Raw genomic sequence first — 25,209 nt, 5'->3', positions numbered from 1 at the left:
TGAGGTTGTTAGGTGTGTCTATACAGGCAAGAGTCATGGGATATCATCTTTTTCTTTGTTTGTTTTTTTTTTATGAGTGGAGTGTGAGGAAGTGCCTAAAATAAGGTTGGGGATAGTAAATTATCCTTAATTAATGCACATCCTTAATTGCAAACTTTAAAAGCAAGATCTTGTCTAAATGTACAGCTTGCGTTAAAGTAAAATGTTTCTAAATTCAAGCAAGCCTCTCTGTAGACATACTTTAGACAGCTCATATCAATTTAGTTCATTTGTTTAAATTGTCATATGTTTGTTTGCTATAGTGTAAATTATTATTTTTATACCTGTAATTACTTGGAATATTGTGCTTTGAAAGAACCTGATTTAGGCATTTGTATGCTTCCATGTTTATGGGGAAGTTAAATGTAAAAATGTGTTTATTCCATGTCCTGTTTAAATATTTAATGAATAGGGATTAGTAAGTACCAGATGCATCTCTGTGACTGCATGTTAAAGTATGGACTCCATAAGATATTGCCACAGCTTAGAGCAGGGCTGTCCAACCTTGAAGTGACCATGAAGAAGCTGCACATGCCACTAGCTGCACTAGCAGAAGTCACAGATACCTTGGGTTGCAGGTGCCCCCTTGCTGCATTGTGCATGTGGGCAACCCAGGTCCTATCCTCAGCTCCCTGGCCCTGGGCTCCTCCAGTACCATGGGTTGCTCAGCCCTGTCCTATTCCTAGGGACAGGTACCAGAAGCCAGAGGAGGGAAGAAGAGCCCAGAAACCCCAGCTGCTTGCAGCTGGAGCGCTGAGGGAAACAGCAGAAAATGAACCTCTCCCTGGCTGCATGTGGCCTGTTGGCTGTTACTTGGACAGCCTTGACCTAAAGCATGAACTTAATTTGTCAGCTGCTCCATGGTGACTCCTTATATACTTATTTTTATCTCATAAGTGGGAGAGCTTGGTTTTCTCTTTTTAAAAATCCGAGATGCTCTGATTTTAAAAAGAAAAGCTAACCCAAAATCTGCATTTTTCTGTGATTTAAAAAAAAAAAAAATGACACCTGTATATATGTATGTATCAGTTGAATGTATTGTTTTATTGATATATTTCAAATTTTAAAGCATTTTGTAAGCCTACCAGTGCCTCAGTCATTATAAAAAAAATCTAAATCTAAATATTTGCTGTTTTGATTTTTGGTTTTTTTTTTTTATTGTAGAAAATCGGCTCCCCCCTACCCCTTTCACTCACCAGGATATGTGTCCAGCTGCGGCTGTCCCCATCACTGCTTTGTGGTGCTGAGCAGCTCTGATATGCTGGTGCCCCTCACTCCGAGCTCAATTCCCTCCAGTGTGTGAGAGGGAGTAGATGTATGTGTGCACAGGCAGCATGGGGTGGTGGGGGACACAGGTGACACAGTGGGCAGGGTCAGACACATGGCCCCTGAGACTTCTGCACCCAGAGCAGAATGCAGGACGACAGCACGGTTGGATTGGCTCTGGGCAGGAGCTGCCTCCATGACCCAGTGCAGGAGGAGTATTGCACCACCATGGCTGCCAAGGTGAGGAATGACAGTGGTGCAGAGTTGTACCCCCACTGCTGCTGGGCAGGCGGGGAGTGCCTCAACTTGGCCATGGCAGCACGGTGCTCTCTCCTGTGCCAGGTCTTGCCCACTGGGCCACAGAGGCAGCTGCTTCCCACAGCTGGTCTGACCCCACTGCAGCCCTGTGCTCCACAACCTGCTGTGAGTGCAGAAGTCTTGAGGGGGCCATGTGCCCCATCCACCACATTGCCTGTGCACCCCTGTGTTGCTTGTGGCCTTCTCCCCCTGCCCCCACCATAGACTTACCTGGAAGCAGCTGTGGGAGCTGCTCCACTGCTTTGCCTGGCTGCTGTGTGCAAGAGTGCATGCACCCTTGCACATGTTACCCCTATGTCCCCCTCCCCCAGCCTCTAGCAGCCCCTCGCAGGCTGGAACACTACCAGCCTGCAAGGAAAAACCCATGGTTTCCCACTTTTTTTTCTCTGTTAAAGGAGAAAATCCATGTTTTTCCGCAGCTAATGGAAAACCTGGATCCCTTCTCATAAGCAAAGTTAACTTTCCCTCAATAAAAGTGAGTAGAGTTGTCCAACTTACATGTAGTTTAACTTATTTTTCATTGATTTACCAGAGTTTGAGTGAAAACACAGGTGGTTATCAAGGGATAACTGATTCACTGCAAGTTTGTATTGTAGCTTACTTTATGGTAGTTGTTTTGTGTGCATGTATCTTTTGAGTCTTTGTAAGAGCAAATGCATAGTGGTAGGGAGTTGGTTTAATTCCTACTTATGTTCTCACTTGCTTTAATTTTCTAAAATGTTTTTTGTATCTCTCTCCACTCTCTGGTTGAGGACTGAAGAAAAGACCCATTCCCTTATTGCTTAATAGTGGGAAACTGTGCCATTGCCTTAGCAATTTTCTACCTCTTTTAAACATTCAAGAAGTTACTTAAACTCTGTCCTAGAAGGTCCAAACTTACTGGTTCCTGACTCTTCCTCCCACTGTTTGCTTTCCTAAAAAATGTGCCTGTCCAAAATGCCAAATTTAGGATGTAGACAGATCTGTAAATGAGTATTTATCTACTCCTGCAAACTTAAATCAGCATATCTAGTCAACATAACCAAGTGTGTGGCAGCTGTTGCAGTTACATGCAATAACAATTTTTCATGAGGGGCTCTAGACATAAGGAAAAAAGACAACTTGCAAACTTTTGCCAACAGAATGACTTCTGGTGACAGGGTTTTTTTCTGGTGTAGACTCTGCTGAGAGCACAGAGCTTTGGTCTAATTCCCTGGCAAATGCTTTAACCATTAAGCTGTTACGTAAAAGGTGACTACCATCACCACCTTTTTTGAAAGCAGTGTTTTAACTCCCTGCTGTCTTTGTATATGTAGGGAATGATCTGAGCGTACCCAGGTACTTCATGGATTTAGGAATAGGAAAGCTTACACTGAATCCCCAAGTAGGCTTAGGCATGAGAGAGACCCCGAGATGCTCACCTTGCTCAAGATGTCAATACCTCCAGGCGTGTGCATTGCCAGTTTCAGTAGTTTTCCTGACAAAAATGTAGGTGCCTCGCCATTTAGGCAGGTTTTTATGAAGTGTTCATTTGGACTCAGGTGTTTAAAGGGCAAGTTAGGCCAAATTTAGGTGAGATGGATATAGGTATGGCCACAGGAGTCTAAACTTCAAAAAGAAGGGGAGATTTAAATACATATGGCTTAGTGACAGCAGGTTTTACTTTGTCAAGGTATTACTTTATGGTGAAAAGAAGAGAGAGATCCATTATAGTAAAAGCAGAAAGAGGAAGGACTCCCTTTTATTTTCCATTCCCTAAGCTAAGCTAAGGAGACGATATTCTAGCTCCTGGTGCAGTAAACAGGCTAGCCTTCAAACCTGTATTTCTGGTTTATTACTTTGCAGTCTGAGAGTCATGTGGGATGGAGGAACCAGAGACTTCTTTTGTCCTTCCTCTTCTCATGTGTCACTCTTCAACAGATGACAGTACCTATTGACCATTTTATCTGTGTATGCTGTGCCCATGACACTCTTAAATTTGTACCTATACTTTTGACCTATTACTAGACCTATATTTTATTCCATCTTGTGATCCTTTTGGAAATTAGAACAGGAGTTTACCTTCCTCGTGATTAAAATATTCCTGCCTCACCCCCCTCCGTTGTCTCTACCACAGTACTTTCTGTTTAGGTTTGCAGGATCAGTCAGTTTTCCTATTCCTCCACACACATCTAAAACCTGCTGGTTCTTTCTCCATAACTGGTAGGGAGGTAAATGGCAGAATCCAGTTGCTTTGGTAGTGATAGAGAAGGGGTAGCTTGGTAGGAAGACTAATGGGATCAACTTACCAAGAAAACTTAAGAGTAGCAAATGTTATTTTAATAATAATGAATGCTTTTCCTTTACAATATGACTATTTTACAATATTAGAGTTTGAGAAGAATATTTGTATAGTTTACCTATATAATTATATGTCAGTTGCAGCACTTGTATTCATACAGTTTTGATATTTAAATGGGTACGTCTCAATTTTACAGGGTTTTTCGTTTTTTGTCTTTTTTTAGATTAGCCATCTACTTTATTTGAACTGGTCCAGTGAGACACTGAAAATAAAAATGGCTACAAAGTGTTCATATTAAATGGTTCATAGCTGCCTTCTGCTACTCCTCCTGCCAGACACCTCTGCTCTGCAATTATCTAATGAACTAGTGTAAAGCATTGGGAATACAGGTTTCCCTTGATTTATGCGGTACACGCGTTCCTGGAGAATGGTGCATAAATCAAATTCTCATAAAGCGAACCCACTTTACAGTGTAACAAATAGGGATCGGTTCTCATGGTGGGGAGGGAAGGAGTGAAGTTGGGACTAGGGAAGGGGGAGGCAGAGGGGTGCAGCTCCCAGGGTTGTACAAGGCAGCAAAGCGGAGGGAATAGAGTGGCACTCACTCCAGTCCCTGCTGCAGCAGCTGTGGGAGCAGCGAACACTAGCTGCCCGTAGCCGCTGGGCTGCACTGTGTCCCAAACCCCCCAGGGCTCTGCCTGTCCCCACACACCCCAGCTCCTGCTGCAGCAGCCCCAGGAGAGGCCAAAGTCAGCTGCCTGCACCAGGGCACTGCACAGCCCAGGAGCAGAGGTGAGTGGGGACAAGCGGAGCCCAGATGCGGGGAGACAGGTAGAGCATGGTGCAGCCCAGTAGCTGCAGGCAGGTGGTGTTGGCCCTTTTCCCTCCCCCCACAGACTTACCTGTTTAGGTGGGGGGGGGGGGGTCGTCTATGCTGATTTGCATAAAAGCGATTTACCTCGCATATAACAAGTTGTGTCTAAATATGCTCATCGTATAAGAGCGAATTGACATATAAAGAACCCGCATAAATCAGGGGAAACCTGTATCTTCATGAAGTTGGTAGTGGTTTAATGTTTAAAATTGGAATATAGACATAGTAAGAAAAACTGAATTATTGCTTTAATGTTTTACAGATTGTATTTCTCAAATAGAGATGAAGAACAAAAAGCAATACGTTCCAGATGTTGAGGGTCAAAAACATGAAGACATGGAAGGTGTGTAGATATATATCTATATATATCACTTCTATACTGTAACATAATAAAATGAATGATAGTCAAAGTTAATTTTACATCGTTTATCTTCTGCTGAACTAAAGCATTGTAGGTGGTAGAAGTAAAACTTTATAAATTTAAGTTAGTGTAACAAATGTTTCTCTTCCCATTGAAGACCCCCAAATCTGTTACTTGTGGTAACTCTATCCTGATCATAGTTGTCAGACACAAGCCAATATTTCAGGCAGGGGGTGCCCCAGCACTCCCCCAGCTATTGCTGCTAAATTACAGAGTAGTCTTCATCTGTGTTTTGAGTTGAAAGAGCGTTGGAGGACATGTCTTATCAACTTGAAAGAAAAAACTAAAACTGGGTAATTTATATTGCTGTGTTTTCTTGCATACAGCACACACCATTTTCCCCCAAATCAGCCTCCTCCTCCCCCCCCCCTTCCCCCCCAGTTTTAGAGTGAGAGAAGCTGATATTTTGCCCCTCTTCTGATTCCTGCTCAGCAGTGCAGCAGCTCTGGCATTATTCAGGCAGCTGAGGGAGTCAGTGGCCTATTAATATGCCATTGAGTTAATGGCCTGTTGCTCTTCTCTTCACAGGTGTTAACAATCATCTCTCCTTTCTAATGGTCATTCCACTAGTCAAGCTAACCCTTCTTAGGGCAGTTTTGCTGTCTGCTAGGGTTTGTGATCTTACCCTGTTTCACAGCCCTTCAGCTGTTTTCAAACTTGTAGGTAGGACCTACCAAATTCATGGCGCAAGCAGGGTGTGCTGTGGCTCCTTTAATCTTGCAGGTTCCCCACTTCCCCCTACCCTGCTGATTGGCCCTGCTTGCAGCTCACTTCTGGTCAGCAGAGAAGCAAAAACTGTGGTTTTAAATATGGTGCCATTTTTGCCTCGGGCTACTAATTGGCTGAGGGGCCCCAGATGGCCCTCCTGTTTGCTGCTGGCTGGCAAGGAGGCAAAAATGGCACTGTGTTTAAAGCCATGGTTTTAGCTTCCGGGTCCTCTGCTAACCAGCAGTGAGGCAGGGGCCAAGGGGTGAGGTGTGCGCAGGGGAACACGCAAGATTAAAAGAGCTGCCACATACTCTGCTTCTGCCATGAACTCGGTAGGTCCCTAATTATAGGTCTACTCATGGAGACCAGTCTTCAGTAGCAGCTAGGGTTTTAGTTAAGCCAGAAAGAGGATGAGTCAGCTGAAGATTCTGTCCTGTCCGTGCTCTCTGCAGCCATAATTCTGGCAAAAAAGGTCTTTATAATGCTTTTCAAAAGCAAGGTGTGTATTATACTTAGGCATGTTATATTTAAGAAAATATGATAACTGGTTTTGAAAACAAGTCCTAGTTTTGAAAACAAGGTTGTAACAGATTTAAGAACACTTAAATGCACACTGCTGCATTTACCATATGCAGTAGGAATTTATTAAGTTAGAAGTAGTGTTAGAATGGTTAGCCATGGTGGTTCAGGAACTGAGAACGCAAGGGTTTTTTAAGGTTATATATTATTGGACCAACTGCATAATTGGATAAACAGGCTTTTCTAATGCAAGACATTCTTCCTTATGTCTGAGGAGTGAAAGCCAAGCACAGCACTGTTTTTGTTTGTTTGTTTTATTAAACAGTTGGAAGAGGGGGCAAGAAATTCCCAGAGGTGGCACAGGAACAATAAGCATAATAAGCAGGGATCCTGGTTTTCTCTGTTTAAAAATCCCGAATTCTTTGAAAAATGAGGATTTGGGGGTTTTTAACCTGTGATTTAAAATGAAACACCTGTGGGCCTCCCCCTCTCCCACTAGAACTCTTCCAGCCTGCAGGGGGAAACCCACAGCTTCCTGCCTTTCTCTTTTCAAAGAGGAAATCCGTGGTTTTCACTTGTAAAGGAGAAAATCTGTGTTTTTTTTCCGTGGCAAGTGGAAAGCCTGGATTGCTGATAGTAGATTAGTTGGATGCAATTTTAGTTTTGTAATTTCACTCAAACTAAAATAAGGTAGATAGTTTGTTCATTTAATTCATCCTGATATGTTGAAGTACCTGAAACATGAGCAGTGTTTAGTCAATGGTAGGCTTTTACGTGAAGTATTCATGCCAAATGCAGTAGGAAAATGCTAGTTCAATAACTTGTCATCCTTAAGTTTTATTTTTAAAGGCTGAGAGTTAACTTACTTTACTTTGTACAGAAAATAATAGGTGTTTCTGCTTTTCAGGATTTTCCTAGTCAACTACTCATTCCTTCGTGAACTAAGCTGTTTTGGTTAGCAGCTTGACTAGAAAGTAACTGAAACCTTGATAATTAGCTTCCTACTCTGCTTTTATAAATTCACCATGTTAACTGTTAATGTATCGTACAGATAGTATTGCATACTAATTTGAGGAACTAAGGAGATTCAAATATATCATAATATTACATTCAATAAACTGATTCTTATATCTACATAACTGTTTCCCAAAATGGCAACAAATTTGAAAGTGTCATTGTTAATAACAGGTGAAGAAAAAGAAGACAGCTGTTCCTGTTCTGCTGGTTTGTTATATGATGAAGGTGACAGGTGCCCAATCTGTCTAAATTGTCTTCTAGAACAGGAAGTTGGTTTTCCAGAAAACTGCAGTCACATCTTCTGCATGACCTGTATTCTCAAATGGGCAGAGGTTAGTCTCTTGGAATACATTACATCTCTTTTTCTGAAATTGTAATGGGGAAAATAATTAGTTGGCTGACATAGTTACTAATTCAGTTACCACTGTTTTTTATGAACATGTGTTCTAATTGATTTAAAAATAAAAGATTTAATTATACTTACAATGAAATAGCTTTCTTTACAGTATAATGAAATAATGGGATACCTTTCATTTCCTTTCCTGGGAGCTAGCTCCCAACTTCTCTTGTGATGCATACTAGAAAGCCAATTAATGATGGGCAGTTGGAGGGTTAAGTTAGGATAACCTGTTGTTATAACTGCACTTGCTAGTTATATAAAAAATGTTTTGTTGTAGTTTTTTTTATACCCACTCTATCAGCCCTTCATTTTTTTTTTTTACTTTTTAGCTCTGCAAAACCTTCATATCCTTAATTGTGCATACATTTAATAACTTGGTGCATAAAAGTAATGATCATAGCTGCAGTTTTGCTGTACTGTTATAATCAGTAATTATTGTTTAGGTTTTGTTATTTGTTGAAAGTTAATGGAAAAGCTTTCTTTTGTCGTTTGCATTTTTTCTTATGACTTTTACAAGTCTTTTCCCTCGCTTAACACTAATTTTGCTGCTGTGGGTTAGGTTGTCTGAGAATACCAGCCAATTTTGATTTTATTTGGAAGTAGAGAAACAACATGTGTTGGTATATGCTGGTTTTTTTTTTTTCTATAGCCGTATTTTATGTTTCTAGTTTGAAGGAAACAATTTTATATTTAAGTTTTCTCCTTTGAGTTAAATTGAATTTTAGTTAACATTATCTCTTCACTATTGTATAGATCAGTCACTTGTTTTGTCCTCCCAACTAGAATAAATGAGTTGTTGGTTGAACTAGTCACGTATCCGTTTAACTCTTTATGGCAAGGAGATCCCCGCATAGCCCCACTGTTTCTTGCAATGTTGGGTCACACCCGGTAGGCTGTGGAAACCCTGAGGGAAGGCAGCAGGATAAGAGCTTGAGTCTGCAGCAGGCAGCCTGCCCCTGTCCCATGCATAGATCTGTGGGGCACAGGTCCTCCCATCCCCCGTACAAGCTGCCCATGGCCCTGTCCTGTTACCCACTGGGGCCCTGCAGCCATGCATTCCAGCCCTATCCCTGCCCAACTCTTCCTCCCTCCTTCCTTCCCTGTGGGGACCCCAATCCCCACTACCCCCCACCCCACTTACCTACAGGAGTCGCTCTCCAGGTTCCCAGCAGTCATGTATGTATACATGCATGTGGCATCCCCTGTCTGACCACCCTCCTTCCGCTCCTTCCCAACCCCTTGCAGGCTGGACCTTTGCCAGCCTGTAGAGAACTCTTTGCAAAACTATAAAATCCACAGGTTTCTCTGCTTAAATTTAAGAAATCCTGCTTTTACTGAAGGAAAATGCAGGGGTCTGTGTTTTTCTCCTTTTTTCCGTGGGAAACGGAAACCCAGATCCCTGCTGATGACTAGCACAATAATGATATGGACTTTCTGGCTTCAACATTCAGATATGCCATAGGAAGTATAGACAGTAGTCCAGGGTCCATCATTTAAGAGCAGTGATCTTTTTCTGAAATTCCTCTCCTTTCCCCTACTTTATGGCACGCAGGTTAATTTTTAATGAAGAGGAAGTTTACTGAAGTGATTTCTACTAGAAATGGAAGACAACTCTCCTGATGTTCTTCTTGGTGCTTTTATGAACCAATATTAAAACATTAGAGGGTATAACAGAAAAGGATGATGATTATCATCTCTGAATCGCTTGGGTTTTGTTTCCATTCTTTTTGTTCTGTTTGAAACCATGCCCTTGCCAGTTTTTCTTAACAGTATGGAATATCATGATAATGGATAAATGTGTTGAAGGTTATTTCTACTGATGATGCCCAAACCCAACCAACTTTCTCTTCCTTTTATTTTTAAATGTCATCTTTTGCAAGGAAGGTAGAGTTTTGAGGGCTTTATTCCCCCAATTTGGTACACAAAAGCAATGTCTTCACAACATAGAGGGTGAAGGTTTTACTTGTATACCTCCATGTCCCCATCCTCTCCTTCCCCCCGCCCAATGTTGTAGACACATTACTGCCTTATCAAAAGAACAGATAGCATGCACACTGCCTTTGAAAGGTACTTGAAGTGATGGAAACATTTTTAAGGGACAGCATTGAAGATGCATGGGATTGGTGGATTACCCCCAGTAATTCCTGGTGTCGGCATCCTTAGGTAATTCACAGCATAGTGTGCATCCAGCGATCCACTTTGAAAATCTGTGGGTGGATACTTTATCACCTTGCATTTTTTCAGCAAAGATGACATTCATTCTTTCAAAGAAAATAGTTTAGGACAGTTGCTTTCAAAGCTTTTTTTGCCTGGCGCATCCTTTTCCAGGTAGGTTATGCTACTGTATACCCCCATCACTCCATGTTATGGATAACAAAATTATACCTCATCACTATTGCCACTCTGTAATGTCCCCACCAGCCTAGGAGATTAGTTATTTATTTTATGTTTCTTTTCTCCTTCACTTATTTCTCCTTTTTCTTCTGCTTTCTCATTTCTTTCATTTACATTTGAGTGAAGAGTGGGATACTGGTTCAACCAAAGTTCAGTGTGTATCTAGCCATTGGGGTGACTGCATCAAACAAGTTTCAGTTGACTATATAGATAAATAAACTTTTATCTTTTGAAGTGTTTTTGTCCCTGGGCATCTCACATGGTGGATTACACAGGGACTCGTGTTTTCTTTGCAGATCATAAATTCTAAAATGGAAAGATGGGTTTTTACATGAGAGCCATTTAGCAAGTGCCAAAGTGAAGGGATTTACTACAGCAACCTGTTTTCTTTTCTCTGCCATTTCATAACTGAGTATTGATCTTAACAAAAACATGACATGATCACACGCTGATGTGATAGAATAATAATCTCTGTGCTAGGTTCATTCTAGCACCCTACTACACTTATAGGATTCCTTAATTTTTTTTCTCTCAATTAGCACTGGAAAATGCTAAGGTGGAATATGGTTGTTTCTACATAACTTCATTCAAATGCTACTGGAAATCAGGTGCAACTTGTGTGGATGGATGTTGGTTCATATTGTCGAGATCAGTAATTGCTCCAAAGTTACAATCATAGGGGTGTTGAGGAGCTGGCTTTGTTGGCAAAATGGAATAATCCCATAAAATCATCCTGGAATATATTTATTTAGTATATTTTGGGAATTTTCATAGTTATTTTGACTAACTTTTCAGAGTCTCTTAATTATCAAGAGTATCCACAGAGGTGGTGGTGAAGAGGGTCAGTTCACAATTGTATATTTTAACATACAAAACTCCTGAAATGCAAAATATAAAGCAGTCTTTTGAACTAGTCTACCAAATTCTTGTAGAAAGTGGACTAGTAGATATGTGAACTGGTAGAGTTACTCTTATCCAATTCTTATAGCTTCTCTCCTGAAGAGGAAGTAAATCAGGAAAAATGAAGGACTTGGTATACTCTACCATTTCTGAAGAAACTATTCAATAGAAGAGCAGTCATGTAGTGGTTTGTATTATTGCTTCTACTGCTACATTATTAGCATGGGGGTGGCCAATCTATGGCATCAGTGCAACAGGTGTTATGGGTGCAGCCTATTGGTGCACAGCAGATCAGGCAGGCAACACAGGGCAGGAAGTAGAAAGCAGAGCAGCGGACTAGTTAGGCAGCAGAAAGCAGAGCAACAGATGGGGAAGGGGATTGGAATGGCATTTGGGAGGATGCAGGGCTAATTTGTGCTATACCTGCCAAAAGGGTTGGTCTCCAGTGATTTAGCGTGTGCTCAGCAGTAGTATCCATGTTCTAGCCTGCATTGTTTCAGGGTAGGAGAAAAAACATACCTTTTCTTTCTTTTTTTTCCCACTTTGGGTGCATCTTCACTAATAGAAAAGGGACATTTTTCCTGTGTGTTAGCTTACTGGAGAGAGATTTAAGTAGGTCCCTATTCATAGCCTCATCTCCCTACTACATTGTAGTGAGATGAAGGGTTTTTCTTGGCCTGCTCACAGCTGATTTTTTTTTGTGGTGCCCCTGTACCCTCATTGTCGAAGAGGCCCCAGGGGGGAGAAAGGACGAGGGGGCAGCCACCACCTTGATCGCTGGCTGCCCTTTGTGCTGCCCCACCCCTTAGTGCTGATTGGCAAAGAGGCACTGGCTGGGGGAGGAGGGAGAAGCTGCCATCTTGTCTGCTGCCCTTCAGGCTGCCTTGCCAGACAGCACTTTCCCCTCCCAGCAGCAGGGACCACCATTTTTAAGCATTTTATTTTTAAGTATTTTGGTTGATCTTGTGGATTTTGCGGACCATCCCAGATTTCAGTTTCCGTGAATTCTACAAAACCGCAAGTTAATTAGGTCCCTAGTTATAAAATTAAAATCCTGAAGAAGACAGCAGCTTCTGATTTTCAGGTTTTTTGGGGGGTACTGCAGTCTGTTGAAGCTTGTAAAAATTGTGTGTTTAATAAGTTGAGGTACCTCTAAAAGAAAATTGTGAAGTGTTTTGTCCTCACTAGACTTTTATTCCATTTTAGCTATTACCTGCTAGCTCACATTTAATCAAAACACACTTTTTGAAATGAGGAGGAGCATGAGTGAAATGGTTTTAAATCCTGGTAATCGGTACAAGTAAAAATTGTTGGTTGCATCAGGTGTCTTGTGTTAATTCTTTTACAGTAAATAGAAGTTTCATAGAGGTTGAAGCCTTGTTGAGCAACAGAATTTTTTTTACCTTGATTGTGTGTGTATGTGCTAATTGTACGTTTTAAAAAATATTGTGAATTTTGGAGGATGGAAAAGAACTTTTCAGGCCATAATTTTCAGGTTGCTACTTAGGTTTTTGTTTTCTTGGATATAGTTTTGTACCTTTGAAACATGAGAACGCAAATGTTCTTGTATAAGGTGAAGTAAAGCTTGTTACTCTGTAGGAAAAAAGTGGCAGGTAATTTTATATAAATATAACTTCTTAACTGAATATTCTGATACATTTTGTTTCACGGAGGTAGATTTTCTCCTTATTGCATTTAAATCGCTCATCAGGAAGCCTCTGTTTAATCTGTTTTTACAAAAAAAAAGTGCATTGTTGTTGGATATCCTTTATTCTTTTAATTTCTTGAAACTTTGCACTTTTAGAGAAAGTTAATGGCTTGACTGTATATATACAAACTTTCAGAGAGACAGTGGGACTGATGGGTGGGTAATCAGGTCTGTCATCTCTCATCTCCAGTGATAACATCCTTGATAAGAAATAGCAGCATATGGAGACAAATTCTCCCTAGGCCTGAAGAAGGGAGTTTGTGCACGAAAGCTTGCAAAGAACAATTTTTCTGACTACTTAGTTGATGTAATAAAAGAGATCACATCTATCCAAAGAACCTTGTCTGCCCACAATCTCTGGAGAGACAAATCCACGGTTTGAGAACTAAAACTAAGCATCACAGAGATGCTTAATGGGATGTTCCAGACTGAGCACTGACTCCCAGTGGGCAGAGTGGTTTTCTTTAATCTTTACTAATCTATAGAGGAGCCACTGGGAACTCCATAAGATTGGGCCCCTAATATAGTCCATGACCTACTGTGACCTACTTATAAAACTTCTAAAAAGGTTACATGAATATACTATCTCAAATAGCATAAAATGAGAAGTTATAATCCCTATTCCATGATAATATCTTGAGTTTTAACATATCTTAAACTTATATAACGATAGTTTTAATTTATTTTTTTTTAAAACATCTTAACAAAAAGATCAAAAATACAATTAAACTGATTTAAATAAAAAATCTGTCGTCTTTTTTTAATTGTTAATTTTTTATCCACCCTGTGTTATGGAAAGATTGGATACGTAAGTGATTGATAAAATACTAAATCTGTGTCTAACATTTATGATGATTAGTTAATTTTTTCTAGGATAATAAAAAGCAATAATTTCTTAATACGAGTAAGCCGTAATTTTGTGTGTTCAGCAAGCTGTGTTCTCTAACTTATTGTTAAATCTCAAATATTTGGATTTTTTTCTCCCTAACTTGATACAGATTATAATAAACAAAATTTCCTTTCAGATCATGGCTTTGTGTCCTATTGATCGCAAACCTTTTCAAGCAGTATGCAAGTTTGAGTCTTTAAAAGACTGTATAAAGGTAAGTCCCAAACTTTCTTTTTTTTTTTTCTTTCTTTCTTTTTTAAATGTACTTGTGAGAATATATGGGCTATGCCAAAGCTTTTTCCTCCTGGATTAAAGAAGTGGTGACCACCCTGAGGCATGGGCGCCACAAGAGGCATGGGCAGCTTGTGTGTGTAGCATGTGGTAGGTTGGGGAGATGGGTAGGGTAGCATGTGGTAGGCTGGGAGACAGCGCAGTGGTGGATAGGGCAGGGAATGTAAAGCAGAGTAGTAGATCAGGCAGGAAGCACAGGCCAGGGAGCAGAGTAGCAGATTGGGTAAATGGGGAAAAAAGGGATCATAGTGGCACACCATGAATGTTTGGTGCTAATTTGTGACATGCCTGCCAAAATGGTTGGCTCCCACTGAATTAGAAAACCTTATTTAACCACAATAAGGAAGTAAATTCTAATTGTACTACCAATGCTGAAGCAGTTATACCATCCATTACAGTGGTTAATATCCAGAATGGTGCTAGTTGAGTCTCCAGCAGAATGTTTGGACATAGTCTATGTATTTCTGAAAATAAAATGGAAATAAAATGTAATTTGTTTACATTTTCTGTAAATCAATGCGAGATTCGTATATAATCATGATGCCTTTGAATCAGTGGTTTATGTGTGTGTCTCTTTTTTGTTTTATATCTACATCAGTGAAAATATAAGCTAATATTTAATGTATAATGAATCTGAAATATTAAGTCTTACCCATATGGATTCCTAAATAGTGTGGACTGTAGCTGCAGAAAAGTATTTTTGGACCTAAAATGTAAATTAGGTGGATGTAAGTACTTGCTTCCAGCTGAGCAATCCACAAAAGCCTTGCCAAACTGCTTTGGCACTACAGCAGCTGTAAGTACCTGAAGTGTTACTGTTCGTGTCATCTTGGCCAATCTGAGTGTCCTTGCACTTCCATGGATCAAGGTAGAAACGGACTGGTACCAACTATTTGGTAGCAACAGACAAGGGACCTGTCCCTTTTGGGTACTAATCCAGTAGTTGTTTTCAGGCTTTTTTTTAATGGTAGGCTTAATGTGTAAATAGGCACAGCCAGGATCACAGTAGCCCTGGTTATTTCCAATAAAAATAGGGCTAGTGGAGGATGGCAATGGGCATTGTCACTTTTTATGTGGTAATTTTAGTGGCTTAAAGTAGTTTCCCAAGAAGTGGGAGACATGGCTTGAAAATCATTGCCCCAAACTCCCAGGAGGAGTATCTTAACTACAGACTAGATTGAGGGCACTTTCCATCTCTTCTGTTGAAAGCTGGGTGATTGTATAGAAAGGAATGGAAGTTTAATAGGGTTGGAGAGAATTAGCAGAAGGGAGCATGCATCTGTTGCTGGTGTTATGATGAACCCCTGGAGGTTGAGTCGTCATGGTTTATAGTCCTTGCAGTGGCATTTCTGCATTTGTTCAGGGTATTGAACCAGATTACCCTTCAGCTTTCTTTCAATCCTGTGATTCTGTCACACCAATGAAAAACCTCATTCCAACTTTTTTATTGGTTATAGAATGTGGGTTGTTTATATTTTTTTCTGTAGTATTTTAAGAGATATAATTGAGGTACTGGTTTAAGAAATGAACTTCTATTATTTCTTGTGCTTCCCATCATTGTAGATTGTCTTTGAATCTGCTGGCACTGAGGTATGACCAAAAGATACCTCCCTTTCCTAGAAAATACTTTAGTACAACTGCATGTTTGTATACTCTTTCTTTTGAATAACCAAGAAACTATCTAGAGTAAGATAAACTAAGGTTTAAAGTATAAGGCGACCATTAGCTAAGGGACTGTAGATTTATTTGTCTTGTTACAGTCATTTGTTGCAAATTCATTAATTGCATTATTAGCAGGTTGACAAAATAAGAATGTAAAATGTTAGTATAAGATGTGATGCAATAGATATAAATGTAAATAAGAATGACTTGTATGCAGCAGTTCTCCCCCTTCCCCCCACCCCAAACCTTTTAAAACAACTTTTAAAGTTATGTTCCTTAGTCTCTTTTAAAACTCTCCTGGTGTGGACCAGTGTTTCTTCACCATTTTATGCACTTTCCCAAAGCTCCTATGCTTCTGAAAACTCTCTTTATTTTGTTTCCTGTATTTAGAGGGCTGTTTTGTTATTGAGATTAATCATGCCACATGTTTGGAAATGGAGCTGTATATAGGGACAGCATGCATTGCACTCTGGCAGATGTTGAATTTTTATACAGCAGGTCGTATTGAGTAGGTCAAACTAGAAACATCAAATTGGCTAACTTGTTTTGAAGGGGAACTAGTCGACATTATTTAGATTTATAAAAAACCAGGGGAACAGTTCTGAAGGTATATACTGTGATGCATGAAATTGAACAGATTAAATTATTTCTGGTTTTAGAGGTTCTGTGGGATCCAAATAACCTATAGATTAAGGATGTATCAGGCCTTTTAGATATAGCTTAGAGGGTGTATCAGCTAACTATTCATTGTATGTTAATTTTTTTTTTTTAAATGCATCTGTCAGTTTGCACTCTAATTGTTCCAAAGTTGACTGACTTTTTGTTGTAGGTTCAGGTGAGGCAACTAAGGGAAAAAGAAGAGAATGAGAACTGCTGCTGCAATACGGGAAAATGTTGCCATATCAATATAAAAGGCTTTAAGAGGTAAGTGGTACATTGAATGAAAGATTTAGCAGTAGCCATAATAAAATATAAACGTAGCTTTTTAAATTAGTTTAAACATTTTGGAGCATCTTTCCTATTTTTAAATTAAGTTTTTACAGGAAAAAAATGCTCCCTTTTCCCTTTAGTACCATTTAAGCATTCTTTTTTATCACTAATACTAGGTCCACTTAATTGCATAAATATTGGGGAAGAGTTCAAAATAAACATTTTTTAAATATTTAAAACTAATTTTGGAAGATCCTTCAAAAGCCTGTTGCATGTATTTGTATCTTTTGTGCTTGGTTTCTTTGGTCCAGGCACTAAGGAAAAAAGAATAAACACAGCATAAAAATAAAACTGTTGGATATTCACATTTTTTTCCTTTAAGATAACTAGGGATCTACCAAATTATGATTATGTGATTTTTGTGGAAACTGCAAATTTGATAGGTTGCCCGTGAAAAAGCCCAGTCCTTATGAAAAAGAAGGAAAAGCGAGTGGCTGCAAATAGAGGCAGGAAGCCCTGGTATTGTGAAACCTGGGGGGAAGGGGCAGATTTTTGCAGTGGAGTGTAGTTTTGGGGGGGGGGCACCATGCCTCTGGACAAGGGGCCTTGGAAGTCCTGCCCCTCCCCAAAGTCACAGGTGGTCACTCATCAATATCCAGGGGAGGGGCAGGACTCCCAGGGCCCCTTGCTTAATCGGGTGAGGGGGGGCTGCTGCCATGCTCCGCTGCAAAAATGGTGCTGGATGCTGTTTTGGGACTGTGAAATATGGAGGCAGCCTCCATGAATAAGGTCCCTAAAGATAACCTCTGAAAAGGCTTGCAATAGATCGTAGGAATTTACATCTAAAATATCCTCATGAAGTCTTAAGGAAACATTTTCAAATCACTATGGGAATTTAGCAGTTCTTTTTAATTTTAAAAGAATGCGCGAGTAAATTGCACTGCTTTGAGAACTGCTTCTTGTTCCTTCTTGCAAAGAGCAATTTTCTTCCCTGTCATATATTTATAATGGCTGTTTTTTCTTTTACTGGGAAAAGCAGTTTCTTCAACAGCAAAATAAAATTATTAGGGAGATGAATACATGAATTGGGCACACAGGAGTCATAGTAATAATTTACTGAATTGTTTGGGATTTCAGCTGAAATAGTGTCTCTCGATTGTGCAGTATCTCAAGACTATCAGCATGCGTACAGATCTTAGCTTAAACTAAAGTTTACCTTAACTAAGCTTAGTTTTTATATGCCAAATAAAATACAGGAAATAATTTCACTAACATATCAACATGCTAGATTCTTAAAATAAACTAGTGTAATTTAAATATTTTTAATATACTTCTTATACTTTCCCCAAGTAAAATTCCTTGTTTTTAATTGAAATTTTCTAAACTTGTTAAAAAGTTTAACTGCAAAAGGTAGTCCAAAAAATAAAACAGTTTGTAAAATTTTAACTTGAGCTATTTTCAAAAACAGTAACAAAATACAGTGTATTGCCACTCCTTTTCAGTCATTCTTAAGTCTTTGAGAAACTAACTACTTGCTAGTTTTCATGTACTTGTAACCAAGTGGTAGGTAATCAAAGGATTAACTTCTTGTATTCTGTTGTGAAAATGCACCTAATCTTTATAGAAGACATTCTTACCTTCTTTCTCTTTGGTTTACCTTATGATGCTCAATTGCTTAGATCAGGGGTAGGCAACGTTTTTGGCCGGAGTGCCGAAAAAAAACAATGTCTACCTTGGAAGGTGCCAGAGTGCCAACATGCTGGAGCCTGGAGCAGCTGTTTGCAGCCTCCCAGTTGCCTGCTGGGAGCAACCTGAGCTCCATGGCTCCATGGCAGCTGCTTAGAGCTCGGGTTGGCGGTGGTATGCCGAACAAAATGGCCTTGCATGCCATGCTTGTCACGTGTGCTGGGGTTTGCTGACCCCTGGCTTAGATTAAACTTCATCCCAAAATGAAATTTAAGAAAATCACAAACAAGTGAGAAAAGTTAGTGATGACTTTCTACCTATGCTGTTGTGGCTTAAGGTTGCTGTTTGGTGACTCTAATTCATGCGCAGATTTATTGGGATTTGATAGAAGTGATTGAATGTTCCAGAACTATTTCAAGATGGGTAGCTTTATATAATGATTTCTTATAATTTCTTTTGGAATCTTAACATTCCCATAAAATGGATCATTAGATAAGAGACAGTTTCTACCATTTCAAGTAGAAACATGATGGAAGAAATGCCTAAATATTGTGGCTGTCAGGACTATCTGGCTTTGATAAAATGTGTTTAGGTTTGGAAGACCTCTTTTATCTGGGATCCAATATTATAATGACAGGCAGGACTTTGAAATTTGTGACTTAAGTCATGCAGCATGGTCAGGACTCAATTTCATTGATACTTTGCGTGCCTATTATAAGCATTGGCAGATATTAATCAAATAGCTGAATCCAGACCCTCATTTTACATGTTCGAGTTGAAATCCAAATTGAATAAGGCATCAAATATTATGTAGGAATTGGTACTTCATTGTTTTGAAAATTGATTAGATGATAGGATGTGTAGATGGTGAGGTTTATAATAGATTTTTATGGGAAGGGATGCAGTACATACAGCATATAAGATTAGTGCTTCAGTAGGCAAAAGTGCCTAAAACTTGGGACAGGCCCCACCTTTCTTTGTTATTAATGTTATGCAGCACATCTTATACAATGCTGCCCATTGCATTATTGCAAATAACTCTTCATTAATATATTACAGAAAAGATGGACAGTTAGAAAAAGGGCCGTTAATAGCAAAATTGTGTAAAGACGTGGAAAAAAAACACAGTAAGTAGATGTTTTTCCTTGTTGTTGCTTTAGGACTACGTTAATCTCAATATGAAACTCTAGGATTTTTTTCCTGTTGTGATCTAAAAAGCTTTTAATTTTGGGGGGGGGGGGGGTCAGTTTTATATTATGTGTATTCAGAGAGAGACTTGAATGTTAAGCAGTAGAATTTGAGAAGCAAAGGGAATTTTTTCTGGTCAGAGAGAACTCCAGCAATACTAGTTCTACAGCCACGGTAGTCCAGGAAATGCATGAGGAGCAAGGATTTTTTTTTTTGTGATACCTTTTATTGGACCAGTTGTATAGCTGGAAGAACTCTACAAAAAGCTTTTAGGCAATCAAGTGCTTTTCCATAGGTCTCAAAGAGACATTGTATAATTGCAATACATAGTTATATAGATGAAACTAGATAAGAACTTTCCTACATCAGAATGTGAATGCTCCAATGAAAAAATATAAAGGACAGATAAATATGAACACAAGTAGGAGCACACTTTTTTCACAGATCTCACAGTCCTTGTGTTCAAAGGGAATGCATAAAAGATCTGCAAATGGCAGACCTGGGAACAGAAATTCACAGCCCTTCTGGACAGTTAAAAAAAATAAAAAATAAACACAAAACAACACCAAACAAACCAAAAAACCTCTTCATTTTTAATACAGATAATCTAGGAAATACTGCTGCTAATCTCCCTGCACTTCATGGGTCAAAACTACTTGAATGGTCTCTTTCTGCTACTAACCAGATAGCCTGCTGTACTACTTATAACTTAGGGGTCTGCTTTAATTTGTGGTTTTCACAGAAACTGCAAAAGACAGCATTGTCTGCAATCGCATTGGCCATGATTTCCTGCAGAAACAACCTGAAAACCCCCCATTGTATTCATATATTACACTGTTTTAGAAAGTCCCAATGCTTACCAGAATACAAAGACTGAACATGACAAATCGCTGCAGCCTTGGATCATGTGATTTGATTTAGTCTGCTAGTGACATGGACTATGTGAAGGCACCAGTCATTGAAGTGAAAATGTTTCTATTAAGGTTAGCATTAATTAGTATTTCTAAACCATTTGTAGAATACTACATAAATTATGATGCTATAAGTTACATCACTTATACATTTATATTTATCATATATTTAAATTTAATATTTAAATTTATAATATGACAAATTTATATAATTACTTTCTGTGGAATTTGCTATAGTTATATGCCTCTCTACCAGTCAGCAGCAAGGGACAGGGCCACCAGAAAATTCATGCTAAATCAGTGCTTTGTGCTACGACCAAGCTGCAAAATTTGCTGTTTCGCTGCGAGTTGAGTAGACACCTGCTTGTAATGGCTCCTTATACCACCTCTTTGCTCCTTGTTCACAGCCCTCTTCCATTCCTCTCAGCAGATTGCATTTGCCTGAAGGCTTTCCCGTACTATTTAGTTGATCTTTCACTTGCCTCTTCCTTAAGCCATGAACAAGTGTTACACTTATACAAGGAGAAAAGCATTTTTCCCAGTTTGGAAAGAGAGCACACAGCCATTCATGGGATTTCTAGTGAAAGATTGCTGGCTTTTCTACCAGTAGTTAGATTGGATGCTTATCAGGAAGGTTTCCCTCCTCCCAGTCTAACTTGAACATCTGTACTTTTCTTGAGTGTGCAGGACACCCAGTATCCTACAGTCCTTTGAGTCTCCTCCCACCCTCCCTTCCTTTAAGGGGAAAGGGAGGGAGAATGCTGGTGCTCTGATAGCCCAGCCTACCCAAGAGCAAGTTGTCAGGGTGGCCTGTTAGGACCTTGCCCTGAAAAATTTTCTCTGCTGCATTCTGCTGGACAGGTCAGCTGAATGGCAGGGAGTAGGGTATTCTTTGTGGGGGATCCCTCCCAGAGCAGGTTTCAGTTGAAGGGGGAGGGTCTTCAGTCAGCTTATTGGTGGGGGGGAGGGGGTATTCTCCTGGGGATGGAACCTTCCCTGGGTGGTCTTTGGCAGCAGCTGCTTTTCAGCAGCTGCCAGCTGCCAATTAATAAGCCTGTCTCCTTCCCAAGGCAAGGGAGAGAGCAGGGTGTCCATTAATGGGCTCCCTTAAGCGTAAGGGTGGCTGAGTGCTGCCTGGCTGGGGAGCTCATCTGCACAACTCCACCTAGAGGGCTGAAATACATGTAGGCTTCAGCTCTGGGGCTATTTTTCTACTAATAAGAATTTCAGAGGAATTCTTAGTGCTAGAAATGAACTCCTGTCTGTAGCCTTAGACCTGAAGAAGGGCACGTGATGCCTAAAACCTTGTCCAACAGCGCTCTCAACCAGAGCTGGTTCCAGGGACGGGGTGTAATCATGCAGTCTAAGCTCCCTTTGATTCCTGCCCCACATAGTTTAAACCCAGCTGTCTGGCAGTAGCAGCAGCTTTTGCTATTCAGGCAACAGTGAGGGAGTCGGTTGACTTCATGGCTTATTACAATTTACTTGATTCCTTCTAAACTCTTCATTCACCAGGTGTTACCTCTTTAATAGCTTTACTAATCAAGCTATCCTTTCTTCTGCATTTTATTGTCTGGTAGCTGCTCCTGGTAATGTATCTTCTGTTTGTGAGCCCTACAGACTTTGTAATTCTAGCATCAAACAGTTCAGGTATGGAAATATTCAGGGGGAACATTTCGGTATGGAAATAACTTTCAGTGAAGCATTGGATGCACTATGAAGACGTTCCAGAAGGCTTTTGTTTTATGAATCTGAAAGAGATGTCCATTTAATTTCAAAGACTAGAGGACTAATGAAACAATATATTTTTACTATTTTTGCCTAGTTTGTTGTATTCTTAATGTAATATATGATATAGTTAAATGAATACACATTCCAATAAAGATTTTTGTTTCCATCTTAAACAGTAATATAGCCCTGGGTCCCAAGCTTATTAGTAAAACTTCTAGTTTCTTTGTAACTGGAAAAAAAAATATGTTATATGTGACAATGCACCGCACCATTTGCATCCCGTTTTCAAAATCCTAGCTCTGCCCATGCTTCCAACTATACGTTTGGTCCAATAAAATATCACAAAAATACTTGCCTGTAATAGAACTATGCCTAGAGTACAATATTAATGTGAACATTTTCCCTTAAATCACAGTAAATCTAGAATACATCATGAATGAAATGGATTTCTTTTATTTTTGTGCATTGAAAAAACAATTATAGAACCTATCATAACTCAACCCAGTCTCTGCTTGCAGAAGAAACTGCAATTAAGTTAGAGCAGTTCAGAACTGGGATGCATTAGCAACGTTTTGAGGTAACATTTTCTGATAAGTCCAACTCTAGCTTTTTGTAGGAGTATTGCTCTTTTTTTCCTTTTTTTTTAAGATATTTGTTTAACAAAATTCATCCAAACTTTAAAAACGTTCCCAAATTCCCAGATTTATAGAATTTTTTAAAATTAAATTAAGTTCCTTTTGGATATATTTTTGAGTTATTTCAACTGTGTAAAGAAAATCTCTCACATAGATTCTGTATGTGTATGTGTGTGTGTATGTGTATATATATGTGTATGTGTATATAGAGAAGCAAAGAGTTTTTCTTTCCACAGTTGAAATATATACATAGAGAGAGAGTGCACACCTGAGCCCCACCCAACTATTGCATCATTAAATTAATTCTGCGAAGGAAATGAGACTAACTGGAAGTGAGCTTTAAACTGACCTTCTCAAGCTTCTTAACTAAAGCTGAATGAATTTCAAAATGTAAAGAGTTTCTGATGAGCGTAACGATCAAATTAAGTCCTCGCCATTTCTAAAGGAAAGGCATAAAACAATTGATAGAGAATAACCAGGAAAAAGGTCTTTTAAGTAATGGGGTTCAAAGTGTTATACTTGAGGTGCATTTTTACAGATGGTACTGTTTTTCCCTGTGTACATTTTTATACATTATAATCAAGTCACTTCACAGTTGCCTTTTTGATAAACCAAAGAGATTAAATCTTTCACATTGACAGTGCTTTTTCTAATCATTGCATTTTTCTTGTGACTCTTCATATCCTCAGGAGTGTCTGTTGTCAACAGAAGTTATATGCATGGACAGCTTGTTGAATTGGCACTCTATCTTGACAGTTTTATCGTTTATTAGTAATCCATGGGCTCATAAGCTTTGCTGTAGTTCTGGTTATGACTAAATAGGAACGTGGTCTCATGGGTCTCTTTTCCTACCTGTTCTCAAGTGTTTGCACATACGTCTTGTCCCACTTATCATTCTGTTGGCAGGTACAGCAATTCTTAAGTAGCTTTAGGAAGCATGTTGGGTTTTTTTTTTTAATTACCTTTTTACAGGTGAAAACAAAGCAAGCTAGGCAGATGATTATTTAATTGTTTAATGGGATGTGAGGAATTTAATCCTGGTTCACAACGATTGTGTCCTGCCATGCTAGACATTTTAGATCCTACATGGCAGAAAGCTCGATAATTGGAATCAGTTGGGGATAAAATTCCTGAGATCCAGCCCATTATGCATCTGCCAGCTGTAACCAGGCTGTGGACCTTTAAGTAGCTCCCATGTAGTTATGGAGCAGGGGAATTGGGCAGCTCCTGCTTCTCATAGGACATCTGGCTGGATTGTTGTGGCCTACAAGCAGTTGGTCCATTTTCCACAATTTTAATGGAGATAATTTGGTTTCTTCATTTTCAGCTCAGTAGCATTGGGAGTCTGGAATAGATGACTAGCTCCAGTAGCATCTTAATTGGCCTCTGAAAAATTTCTCTTGAATATATATTTAAGCTAGTAAAAATACATGATCCTGTTTTTATATGGTTTAAAGGACGAATGGATCTTTCATTTTCCATTCTTGTTACTGTAGCACATCTTAGTAACTTCCTCTGCAAATGCTTCCCAATATTTTCCTGGTTCTTCTCTATCAATTGTTTTATGCTTTTCCTTTAGGAGTGGAGGGGAATTGATTTGATACTGCATTTTTATTATTAATTTTTAATACTGCATCAATAAGTATTTTTTAAATTGAGAGAGATTTATCTATTTAATTTTTGCACAGGTGATATTTCAACTGATGACAGAAAAAAGACTGTATCTGTGAAGATGGACAAGGTTTGTTCAAACAACATGTAAAAATATATTGGTTAAAAGTAGGGTTGGGTATTTGACAGGTCAAATAAGGTTCGGTCAAATATCAGGCACAGATTTTCCATTAAGAAATGTGTCAAAAAAAATCATACCTCTGTCAAGAAAACTAAAAAAATGTGTATTTTTTGTAAAATAGCTATAATCTTTGACCAGTCAAAAAATATGCAGGCAATTGACTGGCTTGCCAACTCTAGTTTAGTTAAAAGTACGCAGGAAGTGGAAAATTGCAGGTTTTTTAGTCAACTTTTTAAATAACTATTGTGTTCCTTATCTAACACAACCATATATCTTTAATAAAGAGCCAGTCATTTAAAATACTGGTGGTTATTGAATCTATTCTTTTCACAATCTGCCTGTGATAGTTAAGTAGTGGTGTGCTTTGTTGATGTATAACAGGCTATAACAAGGGTGCTCTGGTTTCTTGAGAGAGAGTGATTGGCCATTCCCATTTCTAGATCAAGGAATTTATAAACAGTCCCCAATACTGAAAACATGCCTGGCTAAAGCAGTCAGCCATTTGTCTGGCAAATAGTGTCTATTTTTTGCTCTGTGTGTGTGTATCAATAATAAAAGCATTGTTCATGCCATGCATGAGTACTCTGGTTATTTTGTGCCTTAAATAACAGGTATATTATTTTATGTAAATAAATATTCGTGTTCATACTTAGCCTAATTAGAAATATAA

General features: G+C 39.1%; 1 protein-coding gene across 3 annotated transcripts in view; it reads left to right on the top strand.

Annotated features, from left to right (window-relative positions):
• Positions 1–25,209, top strand: part of SCAF11 (SR-related CTD associated factor 11) — a 75,301-nt gene that overhangs the window by 14,785 nt on the left and 35,307 nt on the right. For all 3 annotated transcript variants that reach the window (XR_002091887.2, XM_014601036.3, XM_019492820.2), the window contains exons 2-7: positions 5,020–5,100; positions 7,594–7,754; positions 13,850–13,927; positions 16,496–16,590; positions 19,342–19,409; positions 24,436–24,488. Coding sequence is in view for 2 of the 3 variants with exons in the window: in XM_014601036.3 (XP_014456522.2) it covers positions 5,040–5,100; positions 7,594–7,754; positions 13,850–13,927; positions 16,496–16,590; positions 19,342–19,409; positions 24,436–24,488 (516 nt within the window). In the remaining variant the exon portion in view is untranslated. The remainder of the gene's footprint in view (positions 1–5,019; positions 5,101–7,593; positions 7,755–13,849; positions 13,928–16,495; positions 16,591–19,341; positions 19,410–24,435; positions 24,489–25,209) is intronic.

This window comes from Alligator mississippiensis, chromosome 4 (assembly GCF_030867095.1).
Source record: "Alligator mississippiensis isolate rAllMis1 chromosome 4, rAllMis1, whole genome shotgun sequence".
NCBI classification, from domain to species: Eukaryota; Metazoa; Chordata; order Crocodylia; family Alligatoridae; genus Alligator; species Alligator mississippiensis.
The sequence above is the reverse complement of the archived record's forward strand: the minus strand, read 5'-3'. Positions and strand labels throughout refer to the sequence as shown.